The sequence below is a fragment of the Juglans microcarpa x Juglans regia genome, chromosome 2S (genome assembly GCF_004785595.1).
Source record: "Juglans microcarpa x Juglans regia isolate MS1-56 chromosome 2S, Jm3101_v1.0, whole genome shotgun sequence".
Classification (NCBI taxonomy): domain Eukaryota; kingdom Viridiplantae; phylum Streptophyta; class Magnoliopsida; order Fagales; family Juglandaceae; genus Juglans; species Juglans microcarpa x Juglans regia.
Window position 1 is genome coordinate 18,034,576 of NC_054597.1, and position 25,347 is coordinate 18,059,922.

The window sequence follows — 25,347 nt, forward strand, 5'->3', positions numbered from 1 at the left end:
TCTTCAAGGATCTATTTGAGGTCTGTCGATAGTTCTTTGTCATCCCAAGAGCTACCACTCCATTTTAAACACTCTAGAGTGGATAGAGTAGTTCCACCATGACATTCCCCCGTCCTAGCAGTTGGGGTCGTGATAAAACACGTATAGACTCTTTTTTTTTAAAACAATTTGTAACCCAAATGCATGTAACATAAGACTTGTAACACTTTTCTTTTCATGGACCATGTGAACATGTGAATGTTGTAAGTCATGTAATCAAACATCGAACATCTCAGGTTACAGCTTGAAAATATTAGAACATTCGAATACTCAATTCACAACTTAAGCAAAGCACTCAACACATATGCCAAAAAAGACGAACAATATTTAAACCCGAGCACATACATATAGACATGGCCGAATCATTTAGACTTATAAAAAGAACATGTTATAATCAATAACTTTAACCACTACCTCTAAGCATATCCGAAAATATCATAAACAAGTAAGCATGGCAAAATCATCATGTGAATCCAATTACAATCAAGAGATTATCATCAAACAACGAGTGCGTATGATAGCAACAAAAGTGTAACGTTCATGCAACATAGACAAACATTATCCAAAGTAGGTTGAGAGTCTAATTACAGAAAATCTGATAAGTTAACAAATAGCAAGCTGAAAATACAATAAACAACATGAGATGAGTACACACAAAAAGCCCTATTTCGAGTGAATGCATGTGAGAGTGTGTTGTGTCTAGGGTTTACTCCCTCAGGGCTCATGAAATTCTTTTTGTGGTTAGATAGGTTCCTCATGCATTTGGACTTCACTCATGTGGCTGAACTTTATAGAGAAAAAGATTCTAGTTCAAACTCAAGAGGTCGTGGCCTTCTCCCCATTCAAAAACTCATGCTCACGTGTATAGTGCTATGGGTGGATCTGTTCTTCTCTTGAGATGAAACCCTAGCCTTTCTCGAATGTCCATGTGCAAAAGAAAGAATGGATCACCTTCTTCACTCAAAATGGTCACGTGTGTGTGGATGAGGATAGGCATATGGATCTTACCGTGCGTGTTCCTTCCTCCTGAATGGAGTCACTACTTCCTTCATTACTCATAAGATTGTTGGATGAAGGTGGAGGGTGCGTGTTTGGTGTTTTATTGGAGAGATATGTTTAGTAAAGGTGAGAGAATGGTGTAGCCGTGTGGGAGGAGAAGTGATACAAGAGTGGGAATTCGAAGTTTTTCCAAAAAGACCCTTCACCCATCGGCCCCTCCCATTTTATAGACATCCCCTCCTTCCTTGGAAAAGCAAGAGACTTATGCATGGGATCCATGTGGCACCATGGCAAAAAATCCCTTCATCTTCCTTATCATTGAGTTGTGTTGGGAAAACCAAAAGCCTCATAGACAAGTGGCGTGAACCCATCCATCCGAAACCCTAGCTTCCAAAAGTATCATTCCTCATGTGTCTAGGTTCAATGTATCCAATGGCAAAAATGTCAAAACACAAACCCTCAATCATCCTTGGGAGGATGAACGGGTGCATGCTTGCCACTTGGCAAGGGTGGCAAACAACGCGCGTGTGTGTGGGGTTGGCCGAAACTCCTCTTTTCCCCACAAACCTCTTCCTCTTCCCAAGACTTAGGTGGCGTGTACATGTGGGTTCCCTAGGCAACCTTTCCTCTAGGCATAGGTGGCATGTGGGTGTTGGTTCCTTAGGTGAAAGACATGTGGCGTGGGTGGTTGAATCTAGGGACTTGGTTTTTCCTTGTCTCAAGGGGCCTCTTCCACTTCTGATCATTTGTTTCTTTTAGAATACCCAATTCCAAATGCATGTGTGACACTTGGCAAATGCATCTCCCTTGGCCAAACTAGTCCTTGTGGGTTGTGACTTTGCCCTTTGAGCTTCCCTAGGCGCCATTTCCCCATGCCAACTCCTTGGAACTCTCATGCTTTCGACAAGTGTAACCCTTAGAACCATAGAGTGCAACCCTCCTTTGGCCGAGTCCATAGAGTCCCTTAGAACCTTGTGTTTCTGATTTTGCACTTTCCCCAACTGCCCCGAATCATTGCATCTTCCAGGAACTCACACACAAGTGCATGTATGTGGCGTATAGCCCTTAGGGTTCCGAAACCCCCTTCTCTCTCTCTCCCTTTTCTTCCATTTTCATGACCAGGTTCAATGTACCCAAGGTGTTGGCTTGCATGCTAGTCACGTGGCATCACTGTGCTAACCAAGGTGCTCCTTCCCTAGGTTCCAAATGATGGGAATTTTTAGGGAAGACTAAAAGCTCATTCCCTCTCCCATGTGGACGCCTCCCATGCTAAAATCCTAGTTAGGATTTTTTTTTCTTAAACCCTAGGCCCTTAGTGGCCGATTCACACTAGCCCATGATGGGCCTCCTAGTGGGCGTTGGTGCCCCCTTCTCTAAGATAATGAGGCCCTTAATGCGTTCCATACTCTATGCATACCAAAATTTGGACATATAACTATGTGGATTAAACTAATCATAATGGAAGTAATAGACATAGACTTGGCTAATTAAGTCGAGGTTATCACAATATAGTTTACTATACTAACTATATAGATTACTATATACTATATAATTTACTCAATAACCATATAGATTATTATATCCTATATAATTTACTATAGTAACTATATAGATTAATATTTACTATGTAGATTACTGTACTATATAACCATGGAAGTGCTACTATATACATTACTATACTATATAATTATGTTACATATACTATATAACTATAATATATAAATCATGTTTGAACATTAAATAAACGCTCGAACGTGGTAGGATTTACATGTGAACGTTATAATGAACGTTCGAACATCAATAAAAAATTGGCAAGAACTTTTTCGCGTTTATTCTATGCCATATACGAGAAACTTAATTTAAATTATGTTTGCATGTCAATAAAATTACGTTCAAATGTTATTTTGGTACATTCGAATGTGGAGTAATTAAGTTCAAACATTTTAAAAATATTGGCAGGACCTTTCCCGCTTTATGGGGAACCTAGTTTCATATACATTCGCACATAAAAATGTTACGATCAAATGGTATTTTGGTACTTTTGAATGTGGAATAATTAAGTTCGAACGTTTTTAAAAAAATTGTCCAAACCTTTTTCGCGTTAATTTTATGGCATATACGGGGACCTAATTTTATCTACATTTGCATGTTAACAGTGATATGTTCTAACGTTACGGCATGTAAAAAGACTTGGTGGGACACTTAGCAGGACTGGAAAATTTTACAAAACATTCGAACGTTTACTATAAATGTTCGAACGTTACGACACTTTGATGCGACGACTTTGCATTTAAAAATTCGCTGCAAAAGGACCTTGTAGTAAACAGAACGCAATCGTTCATTTTAGTTTAACCTATTGCAGCGATAAAAGGTGCCGCAATAGGTTAAAAACTTTGAAGAAAAATTATAATGCACCAGACAAGTCTGGGGCATGTTTAAGAAAAGGGGAATGTTGTTTATTGCCCATTTGTGCTTGTGAGTTGCCGAGAGAGAGAGCGCTTGTGTGAGAGAGTGATTGTGAGTAAGAGTGAGTGATTAAGAAAGCCATAGAGTGAGAAAGAGAGTGGCATGAGAGAGAGAGAGGGAGAAAGAGAGGTTGAGATTGAGAGAGAGGGAGGAAAGAGAGACTAAAATGTGTGAAATTGAAAGTAGTTGTTGTGTTTATTTTGTGTTTATTATTGCATTTATTTTGATTTATTTATTTTTAAGGAATATTTGTTGTGTTTATTTATTTATTATGTTTATTTTGAACTAATTAATATTGTGTATATTTTGAAGGAATATTTTTTGGAGCTTGTTGAAGGTTGTGAGATAAAAAGTTTGTGATTTTAGCTAGGTATATTTCTAAACTTGATTGTGTGATTATATTTTTATTATATTGTGATTTTTGTGTTTATATTGTGATTATATTGTGAATAGTGTGATTATATTGTGATTATGTTGTGATTTATTTTGTGATTATATTGTGATCTGTGTGTTATTTTGTGACTATATTGTGATCTGTGTTATTTTGTGACTATTTTGTATGGTTATTTTGTGATTATATTATGAGTTTTGTGATTTGTGGGATTATATTGTGTTTATGTGATAATTTTTTTTATATGAAATTAAAGCAATACTAATTATGAATAAATAATAATCAATACTAATCTTAGTATAGATTATACCTAGTTAATAATCTATATTAAGATTAAAAAAATAAGTAATTAAGAATGTATATTGCGATTAAAACAAATAAGTAATTAAGAATGTATACTAAGATTAAAAAAAATAAGTATTTAATAATGTATTCTAAGATTAAAATAATTAATTAATTAATAATCTATGCTAAGATTAAAACAAATAACTAATTAATAATTTATACTAAGACTAAATATCTAATAATATATAGCACAACTTACATATCTAATTTAAATCTACATCTTAGATTGATAAGTAACTATATCAATTTAATTAATGGTAATCTTAAAATGTTAGGAAATTAAAACAATAACCAATAAAATAAATAACTTACTCCATATACTATACTTAGGACAAAACATACTGAACTTCTTCGAATCCCTCAATTAAGACCCAACAATGGATTTATTACTGAGGGTTTTGAAAAAGTTCAATATGAATATACATTATTTAAATTTATAACCTTATTTATTTGGAATCAAATATACATTAAACACACCTTACATATCTAATTGAAGTCTAGATCTTAGATTGATAAATAATTATATCTAATTTAATTTAATGATAACTTTAAAATGCTAAAAAATTGTAACAATAACAAATAACCAACTCCACATACTATACTTATGACAAAACATACTAAACTTCTTCAGAATCCTCAGTTAAGGCCCAACAATGGATTTTTTTATTAAGGGTTTCAAAGAAGTTCAGTATCAATATACATTACTTATATGTTATAACTTGTGTTATAGCAATATGTTATATGTTATAGCTTGTGTGTATGACATTGCATGAATAACCTTAGATCCGATTGAGAATTAGTGTACAGTTAGGTGTTCACTAATTCCTGAATTGTCCAGTGTGGACAGTTTGGGATTATATTATCTATATTGCACATTTTCATTACTCTTTCTTTACACGTTAAGGATTAACATTTCGGTGTCTTCTTCATTTGTTCTTTAGGTATATTGTTCGCAGGGTGGCAATTCCTCTATACGATCATGTATTCTTCAAGAACTATAGGGAGGTACTACCAAATATTCTACTGACATGGAGAGTACATGAGTAACAAAACTTGTGCAATATAGATAATATAACCTCGAATGGGATAAAACCAACTATTTTATCTAAAGAACATGGGGAATTGAATTGGAACATGTGATGCATGTGAAATTAGTTGTCATTCTACTAGTCCAAAGGTTTTTTTAAGAAATGGACAATAGTTGGATGTTTCTTGGCGATAGACTTGGAAACGACTACGTTTTGTATGGATGTGGAGTGAAAAACTTTATTGATTTTGCTTGGGCTTCTGCCGATAGTTGAGGTTAAATAAAGTGTCCATGTCAAGGGTGCAAATTTCTGTGCACTATAGGATTGGATGAAATAAAAAGTCATATATTTGTAAATGGTATGGATTTGAGATATACTCAATGGGTATTGCATGGTGAGCCATATGAACAATCTCCCGATATTTTGTTCAGTGATGGTATTGAAAGGAGGCACCTGGATGATGATAATGAGCGAGATGACGATAATGAGCGGGATGAGATGGAGGAGATGTTGGGTGACAATGGAGTTTTGATGTTTATGGATGATGCCTCAAGTGGTTGAGGGACTGAGTCAGAGAATTTCTCAAGAATGTGGGAAGATGCAAAGCGTGAGATTTATCCTGGCTGTACAAAACATAGAAAAAGGTCGTTTATTGTGCAGCTATTGCACATTAAGTTCTGCATTGCTGAAGAAGTTTTATAAAGCAAAATAGTTGAGAAATGGGTTAGGGTTTGAGTAAAAGTCGATACATTCATATATGAATGATTGTGTGTTGTTTTGGAAGGAGAATGAGAAAAAATAGGCTCGTCCCGTATATAGAGAGTCGAGGTGGAAGGGCAAGAAAAATATTCCGATGAAAATTTTGCGTTATTTTCCACTCAAACCAAGATTGCAAAGTCTATATATGTGTAGCAAAACAGCTCAAGATATGAGGTAACTCGAGGAGAAATGAGTTAAGGATGAAAGATATATGGGGCACCCAGTTGACTCAATTGCATGGTAATGTTTTGATAATAAATACCCAGATTTTGGCAACGAAGCTAGTAACGTGCGTCTACGACTAACAATGGATGGATTCAGTCCGTTTGGTAATATGAGTACAAATTATAGCATGTGGCCTATAGTGTTGATTCCATATAATCTTCCACCATGAAAGTGCCTCAAAGTGCCAATATTTCTGTTAACTTTGCTTATCTCCGGCTCAAGATCACCTGTGAATGATATTGACGTATTCATGCAACCGTTAATTGAAGAGTTGAAAGATCTATGGGAAAACGGTGTCCAAACTTTTGATACATACACATCCGAACTTATGGATGATAAATGATTTTCCAACATATGACAATCTTTTGGGTTGGAGTACTCAAGGGAAGTTGGTGTGTCCTACGTATAATAAGGAAACTACAAGTCAGTGGCTAAAATATTCACAGAAGATGTGTTTCATGGGCCATCGACGATATTTGTCAGCAAATCATGAATGGCGAAGGGAAGACGTTAAATCTGATGGGAGATTTGAGGACAGAATTGCACCAAAGGGTCTAGGGATGAGATAGTGGAAAAATTAATTGAACTTGGAGAGAACAATTTTGGCAAAGGTCAGGGAAAGAACAAAAGAAAATGAGGTGCAACAGAATTGAATTGGATAAAGCAGAGTATTTTTTTTTACTTGTCATATTAGTCGTCATGCATATTACGACATAGTTTGGATGTAATGGATATATAGAAGAATATTTGTGATAATATACTGGGGACATTGATGAGCATTAATAAAAAGATGAAGGATACGATTAAGATGAGGAATGATCTTGAGAGAATGAGAATTAAATATAATCTTCATTTGCTGGTGGAAGGAAATAGGGTGGTTATGCCGTATGCATGTTTTATGATGACAAGGGATGAGAAGATGGGCTTTTGCAAATGGTTTCAAGGTGTGAAGTTGCCAGATGGTTATACTTCAAATCTCGGTAGATACGCGAGCCCTGATGAACGGGAAATAAGTGGATTGAAAAGTCATTACTGTCACGTATTTTTACAGAAATCCTTACTGGTCGGAATTCATGGGACGCTGACTTCTAATGTACGTGTCGCCACAACTTAACTATGCTTGCTTTTGAAGGATTTGTGCTTTCGAATAGTAAATCGAGATGTCCTGCAGAAGATGGAAGACGATATTGCAATAATACTATGTAAATTCGAGCAAATCTTTCCACCATCATTTTTTGACGTAATGGTCCATTTAGCAATGTATTTACCTTGATAGGTACTATTAGGTGGGTTGTTGCAGTTTCGTTAGATGTATCTACTTGAAAGATTTTTGGGTAGACTAAAGCGCATTGTTAGGAATAAAGCCCGAGTTGAGGGGTCAATAGTAGAGGCTTATATACAATATGAATGTTTGACATTTTACTCTCTATATCTCCGTGGGGTTGAGACATGCTTTAATTGAGAAGAATGGAATGCTGATTTTGCTGCCCCTCGCCCTCGTGATCTATCTATGTTTTTACAGAATCTACGACCCTTATGTACATAAACGGGGTACAACTTAATCGGTGTAGAGTTAGGAAAAGCTCAGTGGTACGTGTTGAATAATTATCGTGAGATTGATAACTATCTCAGGTATGTCGATCCATAATTAGAATAATTCTATTTTTTTTTTTTTTTTACATTTTATTAAAGTACTACTATATCGAAGGTGTTCAAATATTCTATTCTTTTTACTTCTATACAGTGAACACATGGACAAACTTAGGATAGAAGGCATAGAGAATATAGAGGTTAGGCACAAAGAAGAATTTCCAGGATAGTTTGAACAATGTGTATGCATTTAAATGTCCCGTGCAGTAGAATATTTGTAAACCATTTTAATTTACAATAACTTTGTATAATTTTGTTACTATTTTAGTTATTAGATTTTGGAACAACGTGCTCATGATCCAGAATTAGTTTCTTTTGAACTGCATGTATTGGCACGTGGTCCTTCGAATAGAGCACTTCAATACACTACATTCACGGTTTGAGGTTATAGGTTCCATATGATGGACCGTGAACGGAATCCAAAGATACAAAACTGTGGCATGTTGGTCGAGGGAAGTCATGGAACAAAGGAGATTGACCACTATGGTGTCTTACGTGACATTTTCGGATTGAAATACCTGGTAAAAAATGTGACGTATGTATTTAAATGTGATTGGTGGGATCTAGGCGGTGATCGGGTATCGATACAAAGGGATAGTTACTTTACGAGTGTCAATACTGTATGTAAATGGTATGAAGATGATCTTCATTTTTGCTTGTTAAGCGACCCAAATCTATTACTTGATTGATCCAATGAAAGGGGCAGATGAAACCAGTGGAGAGATAACTTGGCGAGTCATACAAATGTTTGTTTCTCATAATTTTATGATGCAGGATTGGTAGTGAATTACAATTATAGTGGAGATGAAGATGACACTCTAATTATAAAGACTTACCAGGAAGATGGAAAGGGTATTAATTTATTTGTTGACTTTGGTGCACTCAAACTAATTCCCTTATGTAGAGATAATGTCCCACTCGTACATCTCGACCCATCCGTATTAGATGATCATTCAGTTGAAAATTTTGATGAATTAGAATAATCAAAAGAACAAGAACAAGAACAAGAACAAGAACATGAAGAACAAGAAGAACAAGAAGAAGAACAAGAACAAGAAGAACAAGAACAAGAAGAAGGAGAAGAACAAGAACAAGAAGAGTCAGAACAAGAAGTCGAAGAAGAGTTAGAACAAGAAGTCGATGAAGAAGAAATAATAAGATGATGATGAGGAAGGAGATTATGAAGATGTTATTGAAGGAGATTCTGAAACAAGCATGAACAATACATCTGGAGATGAACAATAAAAGTATTAAATGTTTTATTTACATAGATTAGGCTTTTACATTTTTCATAATTATCTCTAAGCTAGTTCATTGAAAATAATATTACTTTTCAAGGATGCCACAAAAATGACAACGAAGAAATGTGCCTCATTCGCCAAGTCCATAAATGGTTGAGGACTCCCTAGCTGAGGACTCTTTTCCTGATCAAGTTGATACACAAGAGGCAGACGGCCAGTCCACACTTACTTGTAGGTAAATTCTTGTTGATAATTAATTATATTTGAATACCTGGGGAGAAATTGGTTTTAATAACTTTAAATATATTAGTTGATGCCTTGTCACGTCGAGGTCGTGGCTTAACATGTGGTCTGGCTCTAAAAAAAAATAGTAGGCACATGAAAATCAAGGACAACATCCCTAATAACTCCACTAGGGGTGTGGATGATAGTGCGGCAAAGCTTTCCTCCTATGTCGGAATACTAGTCCGAGTTTATGCGCCATTTTATGTGCAGTCTTGGCAAGATGTTCTGAATGAGGTTAAGGATCACATTAAGAGTCATGTATTGGTGAGTTTATATACCCTAGATTTTTTAGAGATGTTTTAATTTCATATTTTTGACGCAATTAACTTCTTAGGATGAATTTGACCTAAATTTTGGCCGTAGCGAGGAAGTACGAACTGTAAATGAGTTGATGGCTACATTATTTCAGCGTCTCAAGGGCCAATGTCATGACGTTGGAAGAGGCTACTCAGTCCCCTTTTCAAAAAATGTAGACGATTGGAGAAAGTGTTGTGATATTTTTGCAATACCAGATTCTCAAGTATTCTAGGTTTTTTCCCTATAACTTATTTATATCTATATTGGTTTCATAGATTATATTAAACCTTGTTAATTTCTCCTGAAGCACTTAAGTTCTATAAATGCACATAATAGAACGTCTTTGACAATCCACCATCGCACTGGTTCAAGATCATTTCAACGCCTTGCCGATAAAATGGTAATTACTTCTTAAAATTCACTCATTGTTATCATATTCTTTATTTAAGTACTAATATGATTCTTTAAAATTACTATTGTGGCTTTCTTAGAAACGCGATGATTGAAAATCTCTCATTCGTTCATGTCTATGGTACTACTCATACTAATGCCATGCTGAGTGGATTGATTGCGTCGCCAAAGATAATTATGTAAGTGAGGTCATTTTGTGTGAATAAATTGTGCCAACATGTGAATCTTCTCCTAGTGACATACGTAGGTCCTCAAGACCAAGTCTAGTTTGGTAAGAGGTTTGAGATGTTCTTTCAATCATGTCAGTTCATCCTCCACGACTTCAGAATTTAATAATCTTACGAAGGATTTGGACGCTACACACTAAGAAATTGAGCAGATGAAGTCGAGACAGCAGGAGTTGGAGGCTCTCTTATCGTGATAGTCCGATTTAGACACAAGTTTGCAAGAGTGACAAAGAGATCAGGAGGAAAGAATACGCATTGAAGTTCAAGAACAAGTATAGAGGGAGATGCTGGTCTAGATGGAATGTGTTACGTCACTACAACAGGATCACAATGGGCGAGGAAAGAAGAAGAAATAAACACTATCATTGTTCAAAACTTCTGTCTTCTAATTTTACAACTCTTTAAAACATTTTCATGAGATGATACTATTTGTGATGTAATATGATACAATTTATATGTTTTGTAATTTTATGAAATTATTAGTTATGATCAGTACATTCAAATGTAAACAAAAACTGATCGAACATGCCATTAGGTTCGAATTAACATTCAAACATAATTAGAAAAATGTGCAATATATACGTTCAAACATAAGGTACTACGTTTGAACTTATTTTGTTACGATCGAACAAATATTTCTTAATGTTCAAATGGTTAAAAAGATACGTTCAAACGTATTTATTAACCATCCTAACGTTTGATCTTTGATGTTTGAACAATTATCCAATAACGTGCGAATGCAAAATTCAAACGTCACATCACAAACGTTCGAATGTGTGTACATTCGAATGTAAAAATCAAATGCATGAATGAAAAATATCAAATGTTAGATATTTATTATTCGAATGCTAATCAGTTGGGTAAACGATCGAATATACATCCTGTGATGGAATTTGAATCACATAATCTCTTCATGTTCGAACGTTGCATCTCACAGCAGATTTTCAACTGTCACAAAAAAACTTTTAGTGACAGTCGTACCGTAAACCGTCATAAAATACTTTTTGTGAAGCTTTTTTGGCGACAGTTGTGGGGACGGTTTTAAACCGTCACCAAAAATTTTCTATGACAATTTTTTTATTTTTTGTGACAGTTTCGTCCATTACAATAAATGAAATCTGTTGTGGTGTTCGTTTATGTATTTTGAAATCGCCACATTCTCAACACGGTTTAAATTCAGAATTTCTGTTCTCATATTTTATGAAATAACTATTTTATCCCAAAAAAAAAAAAAAACCGAGAGAAAGAGATAACGTGTGTGTGATAGACCTCTAAAATGCATATTGTGATGACTAGCTGGCTGGTGGTCATCGGTCTCTTTTAGTCACATGGGTTTCATTGAAAAACGACGATTCAATTGTCCTGATCTAGTCATTTTCGACAAAGACTCCGACCATAACTTTTCAGAGCAATTACTTGAGCTAGGTGTAACCTATCCGAAAAAGCATAGAGAACAAGAAGAAAACATAAAGGATAATTGGTTGATCGGATCGTGAACAACGCTTAAGATAAAGAGTATTTGTACTTCTCCATCTTAACCAATAGTTTTTGAGCTTTCAAAACTAGCTCGCTCATATGTGATCAGTTCTTACGTCGTAGGTTTTGTTTTTTAAGGCTTTACGTGGTAGGTTAAATTGTCTTTACCGTAACTTCTACCTACTTTTGTCATAATAGTTAAAAGCATTCTCAAGAAATCATGTATTTTAAAATAGATAAGAAGTTTCATAAAACTCCCTCCGATTGTCTAAATGAAATATAAAATATAAGTTTATATACTAAATATCAAGCTAAATGTAGCTTGATACTATCTATCCGTGTATAAACTTTTTATACACTTCTCTCTCCTTGTTTTTTTTTATTATCTTTTTCTCACTCTTTTTATTTAGGGGTGACAATTCATGTTCAAGGTATAATGCTCATTTCTTCTCATAAAAGACCTAATAGGAGGAGTGAGGTAACTCTTTATAAAGCCATGATGAGTTTGACCCTAAGTTGTGTGAGACTTCTCAACACAAGGATCGTGTTCCTTTCGTGTTAAGTCATGGACATTCGATTATATAAGTCAACTTGAACACGACCTGCTAAACGGGTCAGACCTTCAAATCCTAACACGACCCATTTAAATAATGGGTGATACGACATGGCCCGTTTGCCTTTTTTAATAATCAAGTAAAAAGGGGCCAAAATCCAAAACCTCATCTATTAAAGCCTATAGAACCTCAAACCCTACTTCCGATCATGCTTGTATATGCCTTCAGAATCTAAACCTTAAGTCTTATCAAAAATCATTTTCTACAGTCCACAAGGTAAGCCTACCGGATCCAAAACCCCAAATGTCATGAAAATCATTCCTTAAAATCTCCAAAATTTAAGATCTCATATCCCATCAAAATCATCTTAAAAAGTATGCCAAATCCCTAAACCTTAGATTTCCAAAACTCAACTAATAAAGTCTAGCTGCAGAATATCATTCTAGCTCTGATACCAACTATAACGCCCCAGTTCCGGAGGGGTTGAAGAGTTAATTCATGTCACTTAAACTCACATTCCAACAATATATTTATAGACTCCAAATTCTCAATGCCATATAAAAATTATTGTTTCAAACTCACTACCTCATGTAATCAACCTCCCAAAATACAAAATCATCAGAACACGACAAAATTACTTAATAAAATTCACCAATACTCATAGAAACTTTCTATGTTTAAAATCATCTTACTCATGCTCCATAATCTTGATCATCAACTGAAATATTCAAATTATCTGAAAAATATTGTGGAGATAAAGGGTGAGTTATCAACAACTTAGTAAGTAGACAACACATACTAGTATGTAAACATGAGCATTTATAGAGTTCAAAATGTAGAATAAAACATTTACTTTCAGAATGTAGAATTAGAACATTTGCTTTCAGAATGCAAAAGTCAAACATGTTATCAAAATATCAGAGCGAAACTTTCAAAAAAACATTCTTATTTAAAATTCCTTTGGCATATCATATGCTAAGACATCATCTTCGTATCATATCGGAGCATCATATCCGGACAAAGACAATGTTTAACCCCCGTGGTAGGGTTATAAATCACTATTATACCCATGGTGGGGCCGTATGCCACTATTATACCTGTGGCGGGGCCCTATACTACTATTATACCCGTGACAGGGCATACCACTATTATACCTATGGCAAGACCGTATATCAATATTACACCCATGGTAGGGCCTTAACGGAAACATAATAGAAACAACATTAAAAGCAGATTATAATCAAATACAGAATCAAAAATTCATGCTAAGGTTTTTCATATGATACATCGCATCAAAACAGAGTACTGAATAGCTTCAGATCATTTCACATATTCAAAATTTGGTTCTAGATCTTTGATTCCTTTGATTCCAAAAGGATAACCAAGAAATATACAAGCATGAGCTTAAGGATCAAATTTGATTCTAGATCTTTGTAGAGTTGAAGCAAAACATAAACAATCAAATATCCTTAAATGATCATATGAAGGGGAAGATTTAAACAGAATTTCAAATGGATATTTATGATTTAAGATTGGTGTAGGTAACCTATTAATAATGTAGGTGGCTTTTAAAATAGAATCATCCTAAAAATGAATAGGTAAGTGAGATTGAAACATTAAGGTTCGGGTTACGTTAAGTATATGTTGATGCGTTCTCTCCACAAAAGAATTTTATTATGGAGTTTTAACACAATTGCGTTGTTGTAAAATGCCTTTTGAATTAAAAAAAATGGAGAGAGAGAGAGAGAATTTTGTACCATGATCAGTGCGAAATGTCTATATCTTAAAACTAAATTGAGTCTTGATCATTTTAAAGAAATTTTTTAAGATTAGTGGCACTTCAGACTTATGTTTAAGAAGATAGACCCATGTGGCATGAGATGAATCATCAACAATAGTAAAAAAAATAAATCTGTAACCTTCAATAGTAGGGACAAAATATGGTCCCCAAACATTATAATGTACAAGATTAAATGGAGCATCATATAGATGAGCAATATGAGGGAAGGACAATTTTTTTTGTTTAGCTAATGGACAGATCATACATGGAGCATTTGGAACATGCAGATTGAGAACAAATTTAATCACAAATAACATCCTTGAATTAGAAGGATGACCAAGTCTATTATGCCAAAGTTCAAACAATGAGTACTTAGATGATGCAGAACAAGTATGTATAGGCATGTTATTAAGGGAGCAGGCATTATATGAGACAAGTAAAAAAACAGGTTTAGAAAAAAAAAAAGTTTGGCTGTTGTAGTATATAAAGGCCTCCTTGCTGTCTACCCACTCCAATCAGCCTCCAATGAGTAAGGTCTTGAATGAAACAAAGGTCAGAAGAAAACAAGAAACAAGTGACTGATTGAGTAAGTTTACTAATAGAGATTAGTTTGAATGTGAAGGAAGACAAAGAACAAGATTTAAAAAAAGATGTTCAGAGATTTTAACAGAGCCAATGTGTGTGACAGGCACAGATTGACCATTGGGAAGCTTAACAGAGGAATTTACAGTATTGGTAATAGAAGTAAAACAATCAAAAGAAGGAACCATATGATTTGTGGCTCCTGTGTCAAGGATCCAACAGTTTGAATCAAATGAATTAGATGTTATGGAAGAAAAAACAAAATGATTAACATTGAGAGAGTATACCAAAAAAGGAATTCAAAGTTACTGCATTAACAGCATGAGAGGACTCATCAGAATTGTTTGGAGGATGAAGCAGGAACAACAACTGTTGATACTGAGAAAGGAGAAACAACCAAGGAATGGTTATCATTAAGAGCAACCTGATTGACCACAGACTGTTGCTTAGGCTTTGCTTGTAGCCAGGTGGAAATCCATGCAACTTATAACATTTTTCAATCACATGACTAGTGATTCCACAATATTTACACACTCGTCTTTCCTTCCGGGAGAAGGATTTAACAGATCTAGCAACATCAGTCTTAAGCAACATCAGTCTTAGATACAAAAGCTTGTGAATCAACATTTTGAAAAGGAACAACATAAATTTCTCGTTGTTGTTCTTCTTATAGAACAAGTGAAAACACTTTATTAAGAGGAGGCAGAGGCTCCATAAGCAAGATTTGAGCACGAGTAGAGGCAAAAGATTCATTCAATCTCATTAAAAATTGTAAAACATGCTCCTGTTGAACATAATAGGTCAACGTATGTACTGCCACAAGAACAAGCAAGAACAGGTTTGTAATTTGCTAACTCATTCCAAAGAGATTTTAGGCAAGTAAAATAAGTGCTCACAGAAAGCTACCATTGAGATAGAGCAGAAATGGATTTTAATAATTGAAAAATGTGAGGACCATTTTTTTGACAAAAACTTTCTTTAAGATCCAACCAAATCTCATGCGCAGTAGTTATGTACAAAATATTAGCAGATATATCAGGGAAAACAAAGTATAAAAGTCAAGATATCACCATATTATTGTAGTGAAGCCATGGGGAGAGAAGTGGATAAGCTAAATCCGAGGGTTTGAGGATGGAGCCATTGAAGAAACCAAGTTTATTTTTCGCTGATAAAGCCATGGCCATGGAACTGCACTAGGTATGGTAATTGTCGCCGACCAGTGGCTGAGTAACCAGAAGAATACCAGGGTTGTCACTAGAATGGAGTTAAAAGGGACTCGTAGAATCCTCAGAGACTAATTTGTGACTCGGCGCCATAAGAGAAAGTTTCTGATGATACCATGTAATGATGAAACCCTAGAGGGAGAGAATGGGTCGAAACCATAGCAAAGGAAAAGTCTAGAAGGTCTGAAAAGGAAAAATTCCCAAAATGTAAACTGACTTATTCAATTAACGTTCGTTCCTTACAAATAAAATAGAAAAGGAAGGTATTTATACTATGTACAAAATATTTTACTTCATTCCAATTTTGTCTCAATAAGAATAACTTTTGAGTTCTATCTATCTTTGGATGGTTGATATTTTTTTCGATTATCTTTCTCCTCAAATCAGCTGATAGCAATTTATGATATATTCCTAACGAAAAAAAAAAAAACACTTTATAATATACACGTATAAGCTAAATGCTATTTTTCCAGGACTGCTTATTGTAAAGATTGCTACTTAATTATAAAAGTAGGAAACTATCCTTGTCGGAGACTTGAAGAAGATACGTACTAAAGCTTGCTTCTAAAGTGAGAAAGGCCAAAAACAGTGTAGTATTCAATTTGTGAAAATATTATTGACTATTCCCTTTCAAAATAAAATGAAAAACATAATATATTTTCAATTATCTTTGCATCAAAATCTTTCAGGAGACAGGAAGTCAATTAATGTCACGTATTTCACTATAGCTTACCTTACCACCCATTACTTGGTGCGGTTAGGTTATAGCTCTAACTGCAAGCAAAGGCTGTCCTTTGTTTTTTTTTTCCCCCCCATCTTTCCAAAACAGTTTGAATAATTAAAATATAAATATCCTAAGTGTTTCGGTATCAGGACGTTGCAGATAATGATTGCTGTGCTGTGAAACCTGTTTCACACTTGCAGTGGAAAAGTGCTTTTAATATAAAGTAATATTAAATACAAATTCTAAATAGACAAGTCTTATATAAATTTTTTATAAAACAATAAGTTTTACTAATAAATAATAATTTTTTTTTACACTTTTTTAAAATAGAGTCTATTTTTTTACAAAAACTTGTATGAGACTTATCTATTTAGAATTTATACAAATCATTTCTCTTTAATATATATGGAGTTTATACTGCTTACTGGATCATGTGAGGTTTGGATAAGTGCCATTACATATTTGCATCTTTTATGCATTCTTTCCCTCTCTGCTGGGACTAGTTGGAATTGAGCATTTAGGTGCCAATTGGCTCAATGTTCCCTCTTTACCCCATGTCTTAAGTACCTCATATACTTATTAATGCCCTTGCTAACCATAATAAGTTAGGGTTATGTTAAAATTTAAGTATGTTACAAAAAGTTCACTTTTGTGTATTCTACCAAGTCACTAATTCCATTGTAGTTGTATATCCTTTGAGATTTACTCATGTACTTTATTTTTATCATTTAGTACCGTATTGTAGTTGGTGGATAATCATAATTGCCTTCAAAATTGAAAATTAAATAAATATAAGAAGAAGAAAAACTAGAGTCTTGGGAAGTTCTATGTTGAAATAAAGAATAAATTTCATTATTATATGCATTTGCTTGAATTATGCATTTGTTAATTGAAGGTTTTTTTAAAAAAAAAAAAAAAAAAAAAAATTGGTTACTTACTTTTATTCATTTAAAAGCTATTGTGTTCAACTCATATAAAATGTTTGATTCTTGCCAAACATTATTGCTGCACCTAATCAATTGTACTTGTAAAAGGTTCAGTATCCATGAGAAACTTCTTCTGTATCTCAAGCTGCTCTCCAAAGTAATCCTTTAAAATTATAAAATGTGTGGTCAGCAATACTTTGTGGTGTTCGAACTTTATAACTTGCTTACACTGTGTGATGAAAAAGAATGTGCCGAATAATTTAATAATATTGTACTTACCTTTTCTAAGTATGCTTTGAGGAGAAAGCCTCTAAAGACCACTGACTTTTTATTTTTTAGGATCTCTTTCAGTCCAATCACTAGAAGTTGTTGTTTGGTGTGAAATTAAATAATTGGTAAACATGCTACTGATTTTGTAATTCATATATTGTAATTTTGTATTTTGTAATATAATGTATAAATAATAAATAATGTAATATGTAGTGGATTGTATTATGATGCATACATAGATGAAAAAGAAAATTATGCTTTGAAATTTTTTGTTTTGAAATTATGCGTTTCAACTTGATTTTCAACATTTTTTGTTTTGAAAATTTTTAAATAAAAATAGGCTTTTACATAAAAATAATTATGCTTTTAAACATGGATTTTTCTAGAAAAATCTTTAATTAAATATAGGCTTTTACTAAAAAAAATATTATGCTTAAATATAATTAAATATGAACTTTTATAAAAATAAAATAAAAACAAAAAATAAAAACCAGGTACAATTTGCTACCTAGATTTTCAAATTTTTAAAACCTGGATTCATCCGAGTATCGGACCGGGGTCACAATCTGGACTAATCTGGGTTGGAACTTGGCCCGGGTTTGAAACCAAGGTTCCAGGCCGGGTATACCTGGATATCTGGTTCGGAACCCAGATGAACAATACTAAATCTAATTGATTTTAGGCATACATACTCTTTATCATGCATTTATTACTCTTTTATTTTATAGCATTCCCAATGGTTTATCTATCTTTTTATGAGTAATACTATACTTCATACTCCCATCATATTTTCATTCCACTATGTAAAATGTGACACATTTATCATCATTAGTGATAAATTTGTCACATCTTACATAATAGGATGAGAGTCGGATGGTAGTGTAGTGTTTATAATTTTCCTCATTTTATCTAAAATAACTAACTAAATCTTACTTTTTTTTCTATTTTAAATAACCGATTTTAAGAGTACTCTACAACAAAGAGGAATGCATGCAGTCATAGTTAGGTCGTGCAAGTGCCGCATACTCCTTTTGAAAAAAAATATAGTCCACCATTAATAAATTTATTTTTTCATGTATATATCATATTTACTCATTCTTTTCAAAAGCAGTGTGCGGCATTTGCGTATTCTATGACTGTAAATATCATTTCTCTCCACAAATTATCCATATTTTTTTTATTTATTTCAATTAAAAATTAAACAAATGAAAAACTAAAGAGCAAAATAAAAAAAAGCGAGAGGAAGATGAAAATAGGGGTGGCAATATATCACGTGACCTGTGAACCCAATGCAAACATGATATGAAATTAGTGGACTTGAGTTTTATATAAATGATTTTGGATCAAAATAAGTTGACCTGTTAAGACATGATTAATAAACTAGACAACCTACTTAACTTGAAATAAACCCTCGATAAGCAGTTTATATTTTATTTCAATTGTAGTTCCAATTGATGAAAACGGAGGAAGCATACATGATACATACATCTCACAAAAAGAAGACCAAAGAATAAATAAGTAGAAATTACGTAGGGCCACGATTCACCAACCTTCATTCAAATCATGTACCTACAACTCAACTGATGAATAACACTCGGGGACCGGAAGGTCATCTTCATCTGGATAAGCCAGAACCCATTCTCCATTTTCATCACGCACCAACCCTTTGTTCCTCTCCACCCACCACGATCCTGGAATCAAGTATTCATCCTTGAGATATTCACTCGACTTATTCACCAAAGCCAAGCTTCTATTCACCTTCAACTCAAATTTCTCCTTCTCCCCATTCCACCCAGTCACCACATGCAACATGGCCTCCAAATTATGCCAATCTGACGGATTCTTCGAGTCCTTCAAGCTTGGAGACTTCCTCGTATCTATAACCAACTCAACCCCTGTGTGCTTGTACCCCAACATCCGCCCTGGATAATGTGGGATCACGTCAATGGTATTCTTTACATGCAAAACATTCAGATTTGGATACTTCTTGAGCCTCTCATTGAAAGCTTTGTTCCCTACTTGCGGGCACCCGAAAACAATGGCTGAAACCGGAATATTGTCAGAAACACAATTCTCCACCAGATCGAAAGCTCCCAAGACTGCTAAGCTTGCGCCAAGACTATGCCCCGTTAACGTCACACTTACTTCCTCGTCTTTGTATTGCTTTATCAACTCATCGATCTTGGTTAAAAGCTGCGTTCTTGCGTTTTTCTTGGTGAATAGCGAGTTGGGGTCCTCCGACATGTAGATAGTAAGCCAACCCTTCATGACTTTTGGCTCCTTTTTACAGATCAGATATGCCCAGTTGAAGAAGAAAGAGAAGACCGATGAACGTTCGTTATCTTCATTGCTATCACAATTACTACCATCAGTCATGTGTTCATCAAGCGCATTTGGACGCAACAACGACACGACAGGCTCGAGTTTAGCCTCCAACACATCAATCCACTCGTAGCTCCTAGTAGTTCCGCGCATGGCGACATAGATCTCGCGCCGGCCTAGGGCGCGGCTGACCTCGTCGGTGGTGACGGCGATATAGCCAATCCAATTAGACTCGCGGTCCCATGACTCGCGAGACTGGGAGTGGAAAAGAAAGGCCGAGTGATGGCCGACTTTGGCAGTGGCGTAGAGAAAAGCGACAACTTCATAGTCGGAGGCGTTGTAGAGCATGACCTTGTGGAAGAAGGAAGCCTTCCCATAGCGGCTGGAGCCGCAATACTTAGAGCTTTTGTCGTTGTTGAAGGCGTCGTAGGTGGCTTGGCAGAAGTCGCCGCATCGGAGGATGAGTTTTCGGAGGGAGAGATCGAGAGGGTACAAGAGACCTTCCCAACTGTTGCTGCCTAGCAGTTCCGGCCATGTGGGTTCTCCTGCTTCGATGTTCATGGTCTCGATTGTGGGTTGGGGCGGGGGGAGGGGGGGTGGTGGTGTTGGATACTTCCTCGTGATAATTGCTGAGAAAAGAGGAGGGAAAGTATATGATTTATGCGTGTTTCTTATCTTATCGATCCCTTGATAAAAGGAGCTTTTTATAGGATTTTAAGGATTGTAGGATTAGGCAGTTTGGACACTCAAACAGTCTCGTATATTTTCTGTAGTGCCCTCGACCCCCACATGTGATTTCGAGGAGTTGCGATGCCATGGTGTGGACCGCACGGATCACACACCCCAAGGGCAACATAAAAGCAAGTGTGTGTAAGCATGCAACTTAAAAATGTACAATTATAGATATAGCGGAGAAGTAAAAAAGTGCAGTTCAAACTACTACGACTACCAAAAATTCAGATTACAAACTCTAACAAAATAATCTATAAATTAATACAGTCATCCGACTAGATTAAAAAAAAACAACATCACAACAAGAACATAAGGAAGAGGTCCCCATGTCTTCACTTCTCAGCAATTTACAAAAAATGCCACGCACACCAAAAATCTACATTTCCATTTTTTAAAGCATCCATTTAATAACGTGTGCACCATGGTCTCCCATGTAGACCATTCACACACCCTGGCTCTCCCTTCATCACACCACGGGTAACGATTGTGCGTGTGACTTCTTAACGAGCGATGCCCAGCTCCTCGTTTAGCGCGTACGTGATCAGACATCCTCTAGCCTCCGCCAGCAAAGAGGTCATGGAGTCGATAAGAGAGTGTTACCGTCTCGTTCGAGCCCATTGACACCCCGGCAACAACCCAGGGGATGTTACTCAATTTTACAAGCTCCCGAGTAACCAGAGGAACTCCAGTGAGATAATGCCCCATCTCGGCTTGGGGTTGTGATACACACCTACCCACAAAATATGATTTTAATAAATGACACTAAGAACACAATTTTCCAGTTTCATAGCACGACCAGAAAATATAGTACAATTAACAAATTAATTACGACACACACAGATCAGAGCACAGTTAATACGATTAAGATAATTAACAATAATAATAATGCATATGCGTGAACAATCAGATATTGTGTGGCATGGCAATAATACATCAACCAATGGCCAAACAACACGTAGGTTCACATATTCACAAATCACAACTACACGCGATTTCAATCGCTTCACTTGGCCTTCGACCAATAATTCATCACCAACTACAGTTATCATCTCAACACTCCACAGGCCCTTGGCCACTTAACCAAACACAACTAGACTGCAATAAAAACACAGTTTTCCATTATCATTATTCCAAGGGTTAGTCTAGGGTTTTACTTACAATGCGAGACTGCAAATTTCTAGATGATCAAGCGCATCGTCTAAGAGATCTTGCAAGTGTGCATGTGCGTTGTGTGGCGACGCGGAGGTGCACCGTGATGGAGGCAAATTTGGGCAGATTAGTGGGGACCCACAGCTGGGGAAAAACTTAAGGGTGATCAGACTGACGAAAAGGAGGGTGGAGAGAAGGACTCATGCAGCGGAGGATGGTGGTGGGTGGTGGAGCACGGTGAACAGTGGTTGATCTGGTCAAAACGTGAGAATCTACGATTGGGAAAGTAGTGGGTGGCGATTCTTATGAAAACAAAGGTTGGGGAAGGGGGAACTTTTCGTGGTTGGCAGTGGCGCAACCCTGAGAGAGAGAGAGAGGGAGAGAGCTCTAGGCACGAGTTTTGAGCAGATCTGAGAGGGGAGAGGCTGAGTGGGAACTGGAGGGGTGGGGGTGCTCGACGAGAAGGAGGGTGAGATTGAGGGTGGCGACTCACGGCAACGGTGTCCTAACTGCGGGATAGAGATCAAGAGACAGAGGGAGGGAGAAATCGACGGGAAGGAGGGTGAGATTGAGGGGGTTAAGAGGGAAACCACACGGCAAAAGGCACGGCAACAATGGATGTGACAGACGACATGACGAGAGAGAGAGAGAGAGAGAGAGAGAGAGAGAGAGAGATCTACAGAGGGAGGTTATGCGAGTGCCGCGATGGCCGAGGAATTGTGAAGGCACAATGGAACAATGGCGATCAACCGTTGGCGAGGGTGCCAAGTGATGACTGATCTGAGTGGCTAGCTGCCAACCATGGCAGATCTGCTCTTTCTTGAGGTCAAAGGGTGGTAGCATGCCAAAATCGATGGGAGGGAAAAGGAGAGAGAGAGAGAGAGAGAGACATGAACGGAGAGGAGGGAGGGCAAGATAGATGAGAGGAGAGGGCTTTCCGGTGACGTGAGGTGGCAAGACATGGACGGTGGCAACAAGGGATGAACAACAGACTCACAGGTTTGTAGATGGGGGAGAAGGAATTGAAGAGGGGGTGAGGCGTAGGGGAGAAAGAGGGAGGAAGATGAAGGACTTTAGGGTTTTCTCACCCTTACACAAAAACGGCGTTGTTTCCATGGGTTGAGGGGCTGGGCCCACTGCCTACACACACACTAAAAGAAAGAAGAAAACCACTTCCAAATCAGTCTTGGACTTCACATGGGCTGGGTTTCACATTTTCAGATATTCTAAAAGTTTCTCAAAATTTTCTTATCAAATATCACTCAAAAACAAAATATTTTTTAATTTCAAAACTTCAACTTTTTCATCTAATCATTATTTAAACACAGAATCCAATATAAGATTCCCAAATTTCCAAAAAAAAAAAAAACCAATACAACTTTTTAAAATTTAAAAATAAAAATAATATTCAAACAATTTTTTAACTTTATAATATTTTTATTTAATTTTTTCTCTCTCATTTATTAAAACTTAGTAAAATATCTTAATTCAAACAATTTCACTACTATTCACAAATCATTTTATTACTATTTACAAAATTTTAATATATTCTAAGGGCTCGTAGAATATTTCAACTTCTGTGAATAATAGTCAAATCGTGTGACTTTTGCCCTAGGCTTTGTATGCAGTGGCCCATATAACATAATGAAGCCTGACACACTCGATGGGTTAAGAAGCTTACCTGGGCCACGTTCAGCTTTGAAGTCCCATTTCTATTTCCTTCTCAACACACTATATTAAGCTATTCACTTTCTCATGTAAGTCCATTAACTGCGTCTTCATATCCCATAGAGTACTACATTCGCCACCTTATGCCAATTCTCCTTCATCGAGCCTATTATTGCCCCCTTTAAACTAAGCAATTGATTGATCTACTATACATCGAGCCTTCCCAAGACCATGAACATTACTATGACCAGCGGTTGCTCCTCCCAAGGCCGCCAAATCACCACAACCTCCTCCCCTATTCTGCACGTTCAACGACAATGGGACCATTGACTACTGCTCAAGGAACTCCTTGTAAGAATATGTGTTCCATTGATTTACCTCCACCGTTAGCCCCAGAGTTGACCTTCTTCCTCCAGAAGTCTCTTTCATTTGACCGAAGCCCAACCTCCCTGATCTGTTCTGAGCCACGCTGCTTCCAAACTCCAGGCAAGCTCACATTCTTCTCTGTGCAACCGCCATCATCTTCCATCCCTTACACTCCATTTCTTCCAATATGGAAATAAGATTACGTCTGCCACCACCTCCATACTCCACTGGTGCCATTTAGTGACTGTTGGCATTAAAACATCTCTGAGCAATAAAGCTTCTATTATCATCCCGTGAAGTAGCGTAAAAATCCTTTTTCTTTTGCCCATAGAACAACCCTCCAGTGTTTTAGTGAACAAGTTCACCATGTATATCCATAGCCTCATCTCTTTCATAACCTTCCAATTCCTTTCAGTTATACGAATGGAATTGCCTTCCATCGTTAACACAAAAACTTTAGATTCAATCACTAGTTGTTTCCAGACCCCCATAATTCACACTAATTGAGTAATTGTGGTGCCACCAAACTCCGCTTGGGATTTGATGGAGTTTGAAGCGTCGAGACATGAAACACAATGTCACATATCCCCGTTCATGGCAGTTAAGGATGCATTGCACCTAACAAACATCTAATCGTATGTAGTATTCATAGCGAATAAATTTTTTTTTTAGAAATACATCACAAAAGTTATCCAACAAGTATGTATCAAAATAAGTACTGGAGACAACACTTCTATAAGTATAGACATAAATACAAACTATTGAACTAAACACCAAGCCACTCACGCAGCTCGGCGATAAGCGCCAAAATGGAATCCAAAAGCTAGAGAACCAACTCCATGAGCTCCTTGATCGTCCACTGCAGTCAACTCAACCTTGTCCAAATGGTTTAGTCCTAATCCCTGGTCCCCTGACACATCATCTACCATTCTGGGGGGAATGGTAGTTGGGACTACCAAGTGAGATTTATAAAATCTCAGCAAGTATAGCTCCTAAACTACCAATAGTATGAATAGATATGCATGATAGTAATATGAAATGTATGCGTTATGACATGGACTTAAACATGCATGACATAACTTGAAAATAACATGGCTATATATGAACATGACATAACTTGACTTGAACGTGACATGACTTGACTTGATCGTGGCATGACGTGATATGAAAATAGCATGACTACGTGAACATGAGACCTTTTTAACATATACA

At 36.2% G+C, this 25,347-nt stretch overlaps 1 protein-coding gene across 1 annotated transcript; it reads right to left on the minus strand.

The window, feature by feature from the left end:
• Positions 1–19,302: 19,302 nt before the first annotated feature.
• On the minus strand, positions 19,303–20,979 carry LOC121251832 (phospholipase A1-IIdelta-like). Its single transcript, XM_041151208.1, has 2 exons — positions 20,828–20,979; positions 19,303–20,797 (listed from the first exon to the last, which is right to left on the minus strand). The coding sequence occupies exon 2, from the start codon at positions 20,779–20,781 to the stop codon at positions 19,468–19,470; it is 1,314 nt and encodes a 437-aa protein (XP_041007142.1). The 5' UTR covers positions 20,782–20,797; positions 20,828–20,979; the 3' UTR covers positions 19,303–19,467.
• Between the last annotated feature and the right edge of the window lie 4,368 nt (positions 20,980–25,347).